This window comes from Mirounga leonina, unplaced genomic scaffold (assembly GCF_011800145.1).
Source record: "Mirounga leonina isolate KUSES-001 unplaced genomic scaffold, KU_Mleo_1.0 Mir_153, whole genome shotgun sequence".
In the NCBI taxonomy this organism is placed as follows: Eukaryota; Metazoa; Chordata; class Mammalia; order Carnivora; family Phocidae; genus Mirounga; species Mirounga leonina.
This window is the reverse complement of record NW_023270387.1, coordinates 17,621,002-17,637,662: the sequence shown is the minus strand read 5'-3', so window position 1 is coordinate 17,637,662 and position 16,661 is coordinate 17,621,002. Positions and strand designations below refer to the sequence as shown.

Here is a 16,661-nt window from a genome sequence, read left to right as displayed (position 1 = left end):
TTAGAATTTCTCAACTTTTACCTCTAAATGCCCTTTTTTTGGTCCAAGGTCCAACCCAGAACCTTACATTGCACTCAGTGTCATGTTTCCTGCCTCTTTCAGTTTGTGACAGTTCTTCAGTCTTTCTTTGTCTTCCACGACCCAGACACTTCTAGTGATTACTACTGGTCAGATATTTTGTAGACTATCCCTGAGTTTGGATTAACATGATTTTTCTGATGATGAGATTGTGGCTACTTATTTTTGGCAAGAATTCCACAGAAGAGATGATGACATCATATCTGGGTCAATGATGTTAATATGTCGTCTTACTGGTGATGTTACTTTTGATCACTTGATTAAGGTAGTGTCTGCCATGTTTCTTCACTATAAAGTTACTGTTTTTCTCTTTGTAATAAGAAGATGGTTTTTTTTTTTAATGTTAAAATTTTCTACTATTTTTAAATAGTATCCTTTTGTTCACTGGGAACTGACAGTCTAGTTGGGGAGATACAGATGGCACTCATTAAACAACACTATACAAAGAAAGATATGGAGAAGTACATTGTGGCAAATGGTATGGCACAGAATATATAGGAGTAGGGAAGTAATCTTGTGGAAAGTGGAAATGCGTGCTGGACTTTGAAGGGTGGTAGGACTTTTCAAGGTAGAAATTTATAATGCAGTTAATTCAGTACAATATTTTGAGTACCTTAGTTCCTTGGGAACTATGCTAGAAGCCAGGAATATAGAGATAAAAAACAATTCCTAACTTCAAGGAGTTCCCACTCTAGTGAGAAGGATGGAGGTGTCTGACTGGAGACCATATACAATCAGTATTGTACAGAGACAGGTGAGCAGAGGGTATTATGGGTGTGGGAGGAACAACACCACACTGTAGTGGCTCAAAGTCAACAATCTTCAGGTTGTCTAGACTCTCCACACTCTAAGAATGCCAGAAAAAAGTATGTTCCTGTGTTGATGTCACTCAGTCTATACTTGAACACTTTGAGTCACAAGAAGTTAACTTCTCGATACATCTTATTCCCCCAGTGGGTCTAGTTCCTCCCTCTGTTGCTGCAGGGAATAATTCTACTCCCTGGTTTTTTGGGTTGTTTTTGTTTTGTTTTGTTTTAGGATAGTCCTAAAAGAAGAGATATTACATCTTTTCTTAATGTCCTCTTTTCAAGAGAAATATGAATAAATCTACATACTATATCTGATTTCTAGATCCTTCACAATTCAGCCTGTTGGCTTGGTTTGTTTCCCTTATAAATAGTCCATTCCCCTGCACCCTAGTCCTCACCTTCATCCTGATCTCCTCCCCTGGAAATATTTTAAAATAATTGTTCTATGAAGTCCCCCCCCCCACCCAGTTCAGTTGGAGTTTTGAACCTAGCATTCAAAATGTATTTATTTCTGTCATATTTGGTGCTCTTCATTTGACCTCTTGTGGGAGTTCTCTTTGAACTTTGATCTTGTTGTCTGGCGTAGCTTTTCTTTCCCCTCCCTTTTAATGTCTGAAGATTTGATAAGAATATAATCTATTTTTATCCAAGAATTTAATAGGATAAACAAGACAGGGTCAAGAACAGAGCTCTTGGACAAACCATGTATGTCTGATCGTTTCACAACATGGAAAGCTCCCACCTGTACTCTCATGCAGCTTCCATGTCTCCCTCTGTAGGGAACGCTTGGTAAGGGAAGAGCAGGCCATGCTCATTGACAGTGTTGAGCCTGACCCAACTAGAGCCCAACGGAGCATGTTGGCCAGCAGTTTCAAATCAGGTTATACTTCCAAGAAGATAGGTTATAGTATGTCATATCCTAAAAGCCAGGAAGCATCACTATGGCTAATGACAATAATTCTCCAGTGTTATACTGCCTGTGGGGTTTTCTCACATGCAAGGTCTTATAGATATGAAATGGCTTAAGTTGTCAGTGAAGACTTTGGGTTAGGAAATGATAAAATAAAAGCAAAATTTAAAGCAGAGTATGGGGGCACTTGGGTGGCTCAGTCGGTTAAGCATCTGCCTTCGGCTCAAGTCATGATCCTGGGGACCCAGAATTGAGCCCCACATAGGACTCCCTGCTCAACAGGGAGTCTGCTTCTCCCTCTGCCCCTTCCCCCACTCATACACTCTCTCTCTCTCTCACTCTCTTTCTCAAGTAAATAAATAAAATCTTAAAAAAAAATAAAACAGAGTATGTATTCTGTTAATGGAACTCCAGATGGACTGGAGGGGGAAGGAACAGAAGAGAGGCAGGCCAGTAGGGAAAATGCTGGAGTTATCCAGGAGGTGAGGAGGTGAAGAACTTAGTCAAAGACAGCAGTGAAAAGTGGAGGGAAAGGAAGAGATAAAAGACACATGTCCACAGAAAAGCAATAGACTATAACTTTTGTAAAAATGGACTTGGGGAGGGTGGGGGAGGGGCAAATCAAAGATAACTTACACATTCTAAATCTGGAAGAACAATGGCTCAGTAGATGGGGGGGGCGGGGAAGGAATCAGAATGGGGAATCCTGTTTAGCTGAGGTTGGTTTTCCTGTTTTTGTGTGACTCAGTGGTGATGAGAGACAAGAGTATCCCAGAGGGGAGCCTAAGACTATAAAGTTGTCATCCATTAGCAGAGAGAGAAGGGTTTCTGTGGAATACCATGTTCAAGTAGAAACTTAAACAGCTTCCTTTGTGGTGTGGCAGAATCATAGAATTACAGCAGTAGTCAACACCCCCTTGGTTTTCTGGCTCATAGGTGGATTATTGCAAAAGTAGTAAGTATTGTTTCTGATTGAATCAAGGATCTCTTAACTTTGCCGATCCTCTTAATATGTTGCAAATGGCAAATGTGGTTATGAAAATCTTGGAAATGGAGGTTGGCTAAGACAGATTATGTCCACATCATAGAATGAGTCATAGGAATAAAATCTTGGAAATCCTATTCCTTAACCATCAGCAAATATTCTAACAAAGCTATCTACCTACTTCTAAATAGAACATTCTGCTTTTCTTCTTTCAAGGAATGTTCATTTTGTAGTCTCTCTACACCCACTAAAAAATGAGTGCAAAAAGAGAATGAAAAAAATTAACTTTAAGCCCCATTAATCAGAGAAGAGCCCGTTATTAAGCTCTTGTTCATCGTCGTCACCAGACATTCATTAAGCACCTGACAGCACTTATGCATGGGGCAAAAGTCACACAGGCTGGCCTTCCCTGGCCATGTAGACCCTACATGCAAGAGCAAAAGAGAAAAAAATGTACAACGGCCACATAAAAGTGTTAAATCAGCCCCTCTTCAATGATGTTAGCAATTCCTCACCTACCCTATTTTATCAAGGAACAAAGTCCTCCATGTTAGTAAATGTTTATAAGAATAAAAGCTATCTAGCAGTCATCACAACACTTCAGCCTTCTTAGCCTTTCCAAACAGTTTTCTGCCCCTAACCCACTTGGTGGCTAAGGGTCACCTTAGGATACGAGCATTGTTGATTCTGTGCTCTCATAGTCTTTCCTTGCTTTTTGCTTCTTGGTCATCTTCGTATTCATGGTTGGCAGTTGTCTCTCCTTGGTCTGCTTGTGCTTGCCTTCCACTGCTCCCCCGTGTCACTTAGAACCTGTTTCTCTAAAACATAGTCAGGCCTGGCGAAGGAGTTAACCAAGATCGAGGGAAATGATAAGTGAAAAGAGTCAATATACAGTTCTGAGTGGGGCTTTAAAATAAAGGCATAGAGTATTGTGGAGACATTCAGCTTGCTATGTTGAGTGTCCAAAAGCAGTGAGATCTGCTCACTGCTGTAGGCTGGGCGCTAGGAGGTTGAGGTTGAAGAAATACTGACCTCAGGATCGGGGAGCGGAGTGTGTTGCTCTATTTATAGTATAGATTATTAGGTCACAAGTCAGTACATATTTTAGGGGTGGAAAGTGAAGTCTCATGTCTGGAAAGTGGAGAAATTATAAACTTTCCTGTAATCAATCACATGCAATAAAATATTAGCTTACTGTGGGATTATAAAAATAAAGATAAATATGATATTCCCATCTTGGGTGACTCCTCCCAAATACACACCTATACATACACCATTTTGTTCATTTCACTGGTGGCCATTTTTATTAAAACTGAGTAAGGTGGTGTTCATTCACTAATGGGAATACTGTCATTTTCAGTGCTTCTGAAGAGTATTGTCCCTACTGACCATGGAACAATGCCCTGAGCACCAAGCGCTGAAGAGTAAGCTAGACACAAAACCCTTGGGTAGATGGAAAAAAGAAACAGTCACTTTGAAGATCACAACTGTGTTCTATTATCGAAAGATTAAGAAGTACCATGATTAGCTCAGAGCTTTAGGTTTTGTGTTAAGCTTTTGTGTTATTTGTGAGTCCCTAGAAGTATCCGGGTGGGCTTTTCATGTGTCAGGTGAATATGTAGCATTTTTTTCTTTCTTTGCTATTTTTAGGTTTTTCTAAGAATGAACATGAAGCCATACTCTTCCTTCTCATACTGTTTTAGAAGAAAAATATTTTAAGTTTTAAAGTTTATGATGATTTCTAGATGGGCTACTTTCAACCGATACAGAAATAGTTTGATTACAGCCATCATTTAAATTCTCTTTAGTAATATCAATATTAAGAGAATCTGTTATGCTTGCAAATTAGAATAGTGTTTGTATCTCCAGTGGTGGCCTCGTTATTTCTCTTCAGTAGATCTGTGCAGAGTACCTGAAAACACAGTATTCCCATTTTATACATGGTTAAACTGGAACCCATGGAGGACTAAAGACCCAGGGTCATGCTGGGATATGGACAGCATGAGAACGGGGCTATCTGGAAGGAACGGGACCAGAAGTTCAAATAAGCAGGAAGGGTTTGGTGACAGCAGACTAAGGTTCAAGTACAGAGCAGTAATTTACAAAAGAGGAACAAGTTGAAGCAAATAGTCTTAGATTTTAAAGGTCAGGTGACAAATGGGGATATATTAACAAGCAAAACTGAAAATTGGCTATAGGAATAGAAGGTTTCCTGTCTGCTCACTCTCACAGGGCTTGCTGGCATGGGTGGCTCTAAGGCCTCAGAGTTCAGCCACAGCCAGGCAGAAGTCCAAAGAAGAATCCTGCCCCTCAATGAGACAAGAACAGAGAAACACAGATTGCCTCATAGTTGGTTCTATTTAAGTGGCACCCTGAAACTGAACTTCTCTTTCTAAGTTCATTGCACAATTTCGTCCATAAACTTATGATACGGGTTGCAATATTTGAAAAGCCTTTTTCTTAATCTTAGCAAAATGATTTCAGGAAACTTTGGGAGAATTCAGTTCTAAATAGGATCCCACTAAACCATGAGAAGAAACAACTTCCGAGAGAGCTTTTTAGAATAGTTTCCCGGTACCTGATACAACATTGATGCAGATATTCCAGTATCTGGATCTAACTTCGCATTATCCAGGACAGGAGGCCATCAAACTCTATCTGTAAAAGGCCAGAGCATAAATATTCTAGGCTCTGTGCGCCAGCTGGTCTCTGTTGCAGCCACTGCCCTCTGCCATTGTGGTGAGAATGCAGCCATGGACAAGAACAAGTGGGAGCAAGCGGATTTCAGGACAACACACAGCAGGATGGATGTGGCTCAAGGGCTGTAGCTTGCTGACCCCTAAACTAAAAGAAAGAAATTTGTTTACCAACAAAAGTGTATTAAAAAGCAAACCCCCTCAAACTCATGAAGAGTTTTTCACCAGTGTGTCACAGAACACAACACGGAGAAATAACAAGGCTCATCTGAGGTCTTTGAGCCCAGACCTCCTCAACGAATATAACTGCTCTCCTCTGTCACTTGCCATTTTGGGCCAACATTTGTATGAATCAATCAGTCTTTGAAAATGTGATCAGATTATCCGTTTCATTTCTGGGGAGAGGGGTGCCTGTGTTCTTTTACTAAATGTGTCTGGTTCCTTCTTAAAGACCATCTTCTAGCAATTTTCCCTTTCTGAGCGACTGGATTAAGGAGCCTCCTTCTGCCTTGATTTTCCGTCGTCAGTCAAGTGCCCTTTCTGTATCTTTTATTCTAGTTACTCCTTGAAACCTTGAGACCGGGACCACATTTACCCATCTTTGTTTATCTTTTGTGTGTTTGGATTTTGTTTAGACAATAGTCTGCTCTCCATTGACTGCATTCCTTGAAAACAGTGGCATAGAAAATCTAGAAACAATGCAGAAGCCCCAAGTCACTTCTATTTTGGAATGCTTTATGTGATTTTTTTTTTTTTTTTTTTTTTGTGAGGAACATATTTACTTTGGTAATTGTATCCTGCCTAACCTAATATTAAAATCAACTCTAATTTCTGGAGTATTTCATTGACCGGAGTGACATAGAAGTGTGTCTCTGATTAAGAAAATCATTGGACGTGGATAATACTTCTGCACATAATAAGAGATTTGAGTATATGAACAACCAAATAACAGCTGGTATGTCCATCAACAAATATGTTTGGAAGCCCCACTATTTGTCATAGATATAGAACATGTACTGAAATTTTGTTAGGTACTATCGTAGGTATTCTCTGAACCTTTCCAACAACTGTATTATGGGGATGTTGTTATTTTTATTTTGCAGTTTAGGCTTTGAGAGGTAAAATGACTTCCGGGCCCTCAGAAGGATACCTGATTGGGATTTGTACTTAGTTTTCTGATGGTCGATCTAACACTCTCTAAACAGCTACCTGTGGATATATACTGAATAACGCTTTGCAACTCAGAAACATCATTGCCCTCCTTATTTCTGGACACTGCGAGGGCCATAGATATAATACAAGACAGGGTTGCTGCCCGGAGGGCATTTGTGAACTATTTTCCGTGATAAGGCATGCATGTATTTATGCTTTGTTCCTATGCTTCTCTCTGCATGCCCCATCTTCCCCCATCCATCTGTTATCTTTCTCCTCAATATGTTTAGCAAATTTATTGAGATATAATGTACATACAACACACCGCATCCCTTTAGAATATATAATTAATGCATTTTGACAGGCTCGCATCCATAACACAGCCGTGACCATCAAAATACAAAACATCTTCATCACTTCCAAAAGTTTCCTTGGGTCCCTTTGCCATCTGCCTTCCTCTCACTTTGGCCCTCGGCAAGCTTTGATCTGCTTTTTGCCTCTATAGATTGTTTTGCATTTTCTACAATTTTATAGAAATGGAATCAATATAGTATATACTCTTTTGCATCTGTTTCTTTCATTCAGTGTAAAGATTTTGAGACTCAGGGTGCCTGGGTGGCTCAGTCGTTCAGCGTCTGCCTTCGGCTCAGGTCATGATCCCAGGGTCCTGGGATCGAGTCCCACATCGGGCTCCCTGCTCGGCAGGAAGCCCGCTTCTCCCTCTCCCACTCCCCCTGCTTGTGTTCCTGCTCTCACTGTCTCTCTCTGTCAAATAAATAAATAAATAAATCTATTAAAAAAAAATTTGAGATTCACCCATACTGTTATATGTGTAAGTAGTTTGTTTCTTCTTATCAGTGAGTAATATTTCATTGTGTTGTGGGTATATGACAATTTGTTTATCCATTTACCAGTTGATGGATATTTGGGTTGCTTCCAGTTTTTGCCTATGATAAATAAACCTGCTATGAACACCAGCTTACGAGTCTTAGTGAGGACGTATGTTATTATTTCTTTTTGGTAAGCCCTAGTTGTAGAATTGCTGGGTCATATGGCAGATGTATATTTAACTTTGCTAAGAGACTTCCAGTTGTCCTCAGTGGCTTACCATTTTATATCCCCACCAAGAACATATGTGAGTTCCAGTTTTTCCATAGTCCTGTCAAAACCTGTTGATCTTTTAAATTTGGCCATCCTGGTGGGTGTGTGGTAGCATCTTGTGATTTTAATTTGCATTTTCCTAATGACTAATGACTTTGAGCATCTTTTCATGTGCCTATTGGCCTTTTGTATATCTTCTGTGAAGTGTTTAAATTTTTATCTTTTTTATTAGTTACCATTATTATTGGGTTATAAGATGTCTTTATGGATGCTAGATACCACTGTGTTATATCACTTGTTTTGCAGGTGATTCTCTCTCAATTTGTGGTATTTTCATTTTATTAAAGGTGTCTTTCAAAGAGCAAAAGTTTTACATTTTGATCAAGTCCAATTTAGCAGTTTGTTCTCTTATAGTTCTTTGTGTTTTTATGTCTTATCTTTATCTTTGCCTACCCCCAAAGTTTCAAAGATTTTCTCCTATGCTTTCTTCTAGAAGACTTATAGTTTTAGCTTTTACATTAAAGTTTGTCATTTACTTTGAGTTAACTTTTGTATATGGTATGAAATAAGGGTCAACATTTATTGTTTCCTCTACAGTTATCTTGTTCTAGCACCATTTGTTGAAATGACGTTTCCCCCCGTTATAATGCCTTGGCACTTTTGTCAAAAAATTCAATTGACCATGTAAGTGGGTGTCTATTTTTAGACTCTGTTCTTTTCCATTGTTCTGTATGTCTATCCTATCCTCCGATATCACACTGTCTTTATTCTTATACCTCTAGAGTAAATCTTGAAATAAAGTAGTATGAAAACTCCATTCTTTTAAAACTACTTTGAAAATTATAGAACCTTTGTGTTTCCGTATATATTTTTAAATTGTCGATTTCTGCAACAAAAAAAAAAAAAAAGGAAAGAAAGCTTGCTGAAATTTTGACTGTCAGATTACTTTGAACCTATAGCTCCATTTGGGTAGAATTGATATCTTAATGATATTGTCATCTTCCTATCTATGAACCTGGTATGTCTCTGCATTTCTTTAGGTCTTTAACTTCTACCAGCAATATTTTGCCCTTCTCACTATAAAGATCTTACACCTTGTATTACTTTCCTAGGGCTACTGTAATAGATTATCACAAACAGGTTGGTTTAAAACAACAGAGATTTATTCTTGCAGTTTAGGGGCCAAAATTCCACAATCAGGGTATTGGCAGGTTAGTTCTTTCAAGACTCTTTAAGGAAGAATCTGTTCCATGCCTAGCTTCTGGAGGCTGCTAGCAATCCTTGTTATTCCTCAGCCAACCTCTCTACTTATGTCTTCACAGGGCCTTCCCCTTCTAGGTCACAGTGTTGTCTCCTTTCCTGTCTCTTGTGAGGACACTGTCATTGGACTTAGGGAACAGCTGAATGCAGGATGATTTCATCTCAAGATCTTTACCTTAATTGCATCTGCAAAGACCTTTTTTCCAAAAAAGGTCACATTCTGGGGTTCCAGGTAGACATATATTCTGGGAGCCACAATGGAACTCACTATATGCATATTTCTGAAAATTTATTCCTAAGTATTTTATGTTTTATGATGCTATTTCAAATGGTTTAAAATTCTTTGTTTCCAATGATTTGCTGCTAGTATTAAGGATATAATTAATGTGTATGTATTAATCTTATATCTTATGATTTTGTTAAATGCAATTATTAGTTCTGGTCATTGTTATATAGATTATTTTAGGATTTTCTACATAAATAAGCATACCAGTTATAAATAGAGGCAATTTTACTTCTTTTTCTAGTTATGCATTTTCTTTTTCTTGCTTTATTACAATTACTAGGATGTCCAGGGAAATGGTGACTAGAAGTGAGAAGAGCAGGCCTTTTTCCCAACATTAGGCGGAAATAATTTTATAATTAAGCATTAAGGATGATATTTACAACACATTTTTTTATATAATGCCTGTTATCAGATTGAGAAAATTCCTTTTTTATTCATAATATGTTGAGAGTTTTTTTAAATAAAAAATGAATATGAATTTTGTCAAATAATTTTTTAAAGATTTTATTATTTATTTATTCATGAGAGACACAGAGAGAGGGACAGAGAGAGGCAGAGGGAGAAGCAGGCTCCCCGCGGAGCAGGGAGCCCGATGCGGGACTCGATCCCACTGGGACCACAACCCAAGCTGAAGGCAGATGCCCTCAAATAATTTTTCTGCATCTAATGATGTGCTTTTTTCCATTTATCCTACTAAGATGATGAATTACCTTGATTTTTAAATACAAACCAATCTTATATTCCTGGAATAAATCCTAATGAGTGACCATGTTTTTATATATATATATGTTGCAAGATTTGATTTATTAAAATTTTGTTAGGGATTTTTGCATCTATGTTTATGAAGGATATTGGTCTGTGATTGCCTTGTAATTTATTTTCCAATTTTGATAAAAAAATGAGTTAGGAAGTGTTCCCTCTTCTATTTTTCAGAAAGGTTTGTAAGATTGGTGTTATTTCTTACTTGGATATTTGATAGGAATTACCAATCATACCATTTGGACCTGGAATATTCTCTGTGGGAAGGTTTAGATAATGGATTCAATTGCTCTGAGAGATATAAGGCCATTTCGATTTTCTGTTTCATCTGTGTCAGTTTTAGCAAGTGTATTTTTCAAGGAATTTGCTCATTTTATCTATGTCCTGGCCTAGTTCTTTTTATATGTTAGCCTAGATACCTTCTCCTCTTGAAACTTTCCCAGATACCACCAAGAGAAGTAATTTCACATTCTTTGTGCCACTACTTTATCTGGTATCATTTGTACTCTCCACCTTCCTTTGTGGTTGTTTGCCCATATATCTCTTCGTATACTAAGTTAAGGGCCTTGAAGTTTAATGATTGCATCCTATATATCTTTGAGTCTCTGTCACCTTACATGGTGTTTGGCATAATAGATACCATCCATCCCCAATGTTTAATCAACCAATTCCATTTGTCATTGTCTAATTTTTAGTTACACACCCATGTTTCTACTTTCTCAGGAGATTATGAGCATCTTTTGCAAAAATGGAAAGTATTATTCAGTGCTCATATTCCTTCTATGTCTTATATTTAGAATAATTTTTAAAACTATTAAATAAAAAAGACTTGCTGAACAGCATAGAAAAATCAGTATTCTATAAACTCAGAAAAGAGAGGTTAAATGGAAATCGGGAAAGTATGCATCAATAAAGAGAAAGCAATAGGAGAACGAACATTGTTGAGTGCTTACCCTATGCCAGACATTGTCATAAACAATTTATATTCCTTGTATCACTTAACCTTAAAATAAGTAGGCATAGGAAATATTGTTATTGGGTCACCTGAGTGGTTCAGTCGGTTGAGTGTACGACTCTTGGTTTCAGTTCATGATTTCAGGGTTATGAGATTGAGCCCTGCGTCAGGTTCCACACTCAGCACAGAGTCCGCTTGAGATTCTCTCCCTCTCCTTGACCCCTCCCCCTCCCATGGGTACCTGTGTGGGCTCTCTCTCTCTTTCTCTCATAAATAAATAAATAAATAAATAAATAAATAAATAAATAAATAAAATCTTTAAAAAAGAGAGAAAATATTATTATCACCATTTTATAAATCAGGAATCTGAGGTGAGGTTGCAAAAACTTAAGTACTTTGCCCGAGTCCACAGAGTTATTAAGTGGTAGATTTGGGTTTCAGATGCAAGCCTGAATGATTCCATTATCCATCTTCTTGGTTTCAATTATACTTTTGCCATTTGGTTTTCTACAAGACACTTGGTGGATTTTCCCAAATTACCTTTAAATTCTACCTTTGCCAGAGTAGAATATCTTGTGACTCCCCAGTTGAGTGTTGGAATCACCGTAAGTTTATAAAAACTGCAAAGTATTTCCTAAATACTTGTTCTGCCTATAGCATGAAATACACAGAAATGGCAAAGACGATTCCAAACAGCCTTATCTCAAAGTATGCTGTGTAACTCCCTGTTGTCTCCCCCCCTACTCATCAGCCTTTGTCTACAAGCTTGCCATTATTTGGATGATAGCAGATGCTACAGTTCTGGATGTGGCTAACTGGGGGGCATCATTGGTTCCTGAGTTCCTACCCACATGGCATAAGGGCAACTAAGAGCCCAAGGTCATGATAACTCAAGCAATCTCCACGGCTTGTTTGAAAAGAGAGGATATTTCCTTACAGATGACCTTACCTTTGTATATGTTCCATATTGGTTCTCTTTAGAAAGTTCTGTGGCTAATTTGTGCAAGGCATATTCTTTCTCCTTTTGCTTTGATAAAAGATATTTGAAACACCAGATCCAATCACATAGCCTCTTTGCTGCTGCTAACTTAGATGTGTCTATTTTAAGTCTCTTCTCTGTCCACATAATAGTACTCTACAAATCACCTAATTGGGGTGCACTATGATAATCAGGCTGTTCCCAATTAGAAATGTGCCTAATGCACCATTTTCCCAACACATTTTAGACAAAGAACTGGGAAGGGGAGGCAAGGTTTTTAGTGATTCCGGTCTATCCACTGGAACAAGAGGTTTCTGAGGTCTTCCCAATGTGATAAACAACATCAAAATAATAGCATTTGTTTATTTAATTGCATACAATACCATGGTCAGGAACTTGTTATTTCACCAGAGAAATTATTTGCAATACATCACTGAAGAGATGACTTAATTCATGCTGATCATTTCCTCTAGTCTACCATGGGGAGGGTGATACTTTCATGTATCATAAGCACCAGACAAAGCGGCTGGATACATTTTCTCTCTCTTGAAATTCTAGTCTCTGTTGGAATGACTCCCTTAGGCATCCACAGCTCTAGGTTCTTCCTGACTAAGAAATGAAGCAAGTACACCCAGGGCTGTTCACATTAGGGAGCAAAATCTAAAGAAGTATTCCTGCCTTTTAGATGTCAGAGATCAGCATAGAGGTGTTTCTCACTTTGAGGCAGAAGATACAGCTTCTTTGTGGTCTGAGTGTCAAACTTGTTGAAAGACGGACATTGTCGAGACTTAACATTAATTAATAATGTATATTCACACAAACCTGGATCAAATGATATTCTACATGGAGGCAGGAGAGAAGGGGTTGGAATGAATACATGAACCCTTGGAAGCTGTTTTCGGCTGAGGATTTTTGAGTAGCCACTGGAAATCAAAGGAAGTACCAAGGATAGTAGGAGTTGAGAAGAACAGAAGGGCAGGATACAGTCTCTTTTTTCTTCCACCTCACACTGTGCTTAGGCAAAGCCCAGTCTATGTGAGAGCTGCTGAATGAATGAATGAACGTTTGATTCTGAATGAATGAATGAACGTTTGATTCCAAACACTTTCTTACCTAGTAGCTTCAAATTGTGGTGAATTCGTTGCGTTCCATCTGGGTGTTATAGGAAGCCAGGAAAGACCTTTCTATTAGATCTTGGAAACTGAGAGTGTGCTTTGTACTTCCTGGATAGGACAAGCTTCTGGCCTTTCCATTTATCCAGAGGCAGAATGGACCCTCTTGCCTGCAACTGGTACATTGTTGCCAATTTCAACAAAGAGCCTATACTGCCTGAGGAAACAGTGTTTCCTCTTACAAGGTACAATATTGGCTCCTCTGCCATGAGGGGGGCTGTTCTTGGAAATGTACTCCAGAGACTTTCCCATTTAACCAGGATACAGACTGCCTTGCTACATAATTCCCCCTGCTGAGACCCTATGAAAGGAATGAGTTGGGACAGATACAGCAAGATATTAGGACAAATTCTTCTTCCTTCTTCCTGCTGTACTACACAAAAGTGAACTTGATTTCAACAAGATGACCCAATTCTTAACATGCTTTTCTACCCGCTTTCACTCATAACGCTTCCAAATCACTGTCTGATTAAAGATGTGCAGAGAAACAAAATGGGAAAAAAGATAAACTGGCCAGTAAAAAGTAAAATGGCATTTAATTAAAACTAAGTTTGCAAGTTAATGGGGGGAAAAGGGTATTTTGTTAAAAAAAAAAAAACAAAAAACCTATGGTTATTAAACCTCAGGGCAGCATAGCACATCACTATCCTTTTGTGGTTTTGAGTGTCTTTTATTTGTGCACTGGAAGTAGGTATTTGTCATATTGTTAATAATTGCTCTACTAAATTGTACTCAACAGTGTGCATCTCTGTAACCTTGTTTACTCACAAAGCTTTCATTTTCTTCCTGTACTTTTCTTTAGCTTGTTTCTTAGGGGTTGTTTCTTTCACATAAGCTTTCGATTTTTAAATAATACAATCCGTTTATTTCACTAGGCATCTTTATTTGCTTAAAGTGGGGGAAGAATCAGATTGTGATTGTGGTGTAAATCAGTCAATCTTTTTCTTCCCTTTACAGGAAAAGCTGTGGGTAATAGAAAAGAGAACTGAACGAAATAGAAATTCAACTAGGCTTTTATGAACTCAGTTATTAGAGTAAGAAGAGCTAAATTCGTGGAGTGGGGGGAAGAGAGGAAAATGCAAATGGTGTTTTTTTAGAGCTTTTACTTTAAGCCACTCTAGTATCGCCCTTCTCTTCCTTCCACTATCCTGGCCCCACCGAGGCATAGTCAGAATCCAGGGCTCCGGAGCATGTCAGAAGGGGAAGGAGAGCAAGAGTGAGGCTCTGGGTTAGCCTTCCCCGGTCATCCCGAGAGGTCCAAGCAGAAAGGCTGCCTAGAGAATATCCCTATGACCTCTCTAAAACTGCATCAGGGAAACTTCTCAATTGTATCAGTCATCCTGATACTTGATCAGTAAAGAATTTTCTGCATTTAAAATACTTAATCTTAAGAAAAAAATAAAATAAAATACTTAATCTTGTTGGGATCTTTTGAGGTAGGAAAATCTGATGAGAAATAAACACTCTCTATATTCCTATGCCTTGGGTATGCTCCTGGAAACATTGGAGGGATTGTTTGCCAAAAAGTCTTGGCAGTTTTCAAAGATGGCTGGCCAAGTCATAAGAGAATGAGGAGAAGAGGTTTATGTAGTACTGAGTCCAGCATTGTGTGTAAAACACAGGTTTCAATGTAAAGAAATCTGTTGCACAAAAACCTTGGAAAACATATCATCCTCTCTTTTCTTTACTACCCCCCACACAAGTACCCTCTTCCTCAAAAAAAATTTTTTTAGAAAATAAAAAATAGAAGAGAATCAACATGATCCTAAGGAAGCAAATCTCTTTGTTTTAATTTTCTTTTCCTTTTGCTTTTACATTTAAGAGTTAAGACAACATTTCAGCAGAGAAATGTGGAGAAGGGTAAAGGGAAATCAATAAAGTTATTCTCTGACTTTTCCCAGGAGGGAGCTGTGTTAATCGAGAATGGCCTGCTTGGCTATATATCAAGTACGAGGAGAGGGCAGGAGTTGATTCTGAAGCAGATTTCCCAGCTAAACTGAAGGAAGTATATATAAATACACATATACATACATACAAACATATGTAATTTTTACAAGAGTGGTGTGTGTCTGCGGGTACACTATTATATACATTCTAACGTATATGAAAAGTGTATATTACACACACACACATTTAAAAAGTAGGTAAGAACAATTGCTTTAGGTCATTAGTGATATTGGGTAAAAATTCCTCTACCAGTAGTTTCTGTATATTGATCTAGGATCACTTTACACTTTATAAGTTTCTTTAATAAGTCTTTTGACTCCCAAAGAAGGAACTTGTTGTACAAAAACTTAAAGTGACAGATGAAGGGATGGAAATCAGATTTCCTGACCCAAGGCCAGTGGAAGTGTCTTTGACCATGCGGAAGCTTCTAAGGAGTCTCTCTGGGTAATTTGTGTGGTCACTTTCTCTAGTGACAGCAGAAATTTCTAGCAGGTGTGATATCAGTAGAGCTTTCGAAAGCCAAGTTGGCCAGGGTGCTACCCAATTCCACTGGGTCATAGTACCACATCCATGTTCACTGGAAGCGGTGGTGGTCTCTTACTGGACAGATTTGGACAACATAATTGGGTGGGAGGCAGGATACCTGAGTGTCAGTCCTGATGTCATCTTCACAGTGTGATCTTGAGAGAGTTACCTATCCTTTCTGGACGTCAATTTCCTTTTGTATGGAATGGGATGAATAATTCTTGCTCCTTCCAAACAACTTCCTTATTGCCCAGGAATCTTGTCCAAATTTCTTTGTTCCACTCAATGCTCAGATTTTGGAAACCACCTAAGGGGGATCTCCTTTCCATGACCCAATCTACTGGGATTAATTTTACCATTCTGAAGCTCTTCACATTTTTCTTCTCTCAGTTTGGATGTTCAAATTCTAAATTGTTTTTAACATCAGCCAAGATGCTCTATTTATTTTCATTCTTTCTTTTTAAAAGATATAATTTATTTAAGGTGGGGGGAAGAGAGACAGCATGAGTAGGAGGAGGTACAGAGGGAGAGGGAGAGAGAGAATCTCAAGCAGACTGCCCACTGAGCATGGAGCCGAACATGGGGCTCAATCTCACCACCGAGAGATCATGACCTGAGCCAAAATCAAGAGTCGGATGCTTAACCGACTGAGCCACACAAGCACCCCTCTATTTATTTTCTAAATCTAAACTTCATATGTATCATAACTGTTGAAAGAGAATGGAATCTAGACAGAGAGAGGGACTATGCAGTCTAGAATGTCCCTGGAGGAAATTTCAGAGTGCATCTAGTCTAATCCTATCATTTTACAGTTGAAGAAGCTAATGATCTGAGAGGTAAAATGTATTGTCCAAGGTTACTGTGACAGAATCAAGTGGAGAACCCATGTCTCTTTAACTTTCAGTTCTATAGTCTTTCCATTGGTTCATGTGTCTTGAGACCACTATAATTAGAAATAGTCCCTAAGGGGCACCTGAAAGAAAGAAAGAAGGAAGGAAGAAAGGAAGGAAGGAAGGAAGGAAGGAAGGAAGGAAGGAAGGAAGGAAG

The 16,661-nt window shown here is 38.5% G+C and overlaps 1 protein-coding gene across 1 annotated transcript; it reads left to right on the top strand.

The window, feature by feature from the left end:
- Positions 1–495: 495 nt before the first annotated feature.
- On the top strand, positions 496–14,852 carry BLID (BH3-like motif containing, cell death inducer). The gene is given in 3 exon segments (XM_035009428.1): positions 496–556; positions 13,136–13,272; positions 13,275–14,852. Coding segments are annotated over 3 exon segments (363 nt in total). The 3' UTR covers positions 13,440–14,852.
- The last annotated feature ends 1,809 nt before the right edge of the window (positions 14,853–16,661 follow it).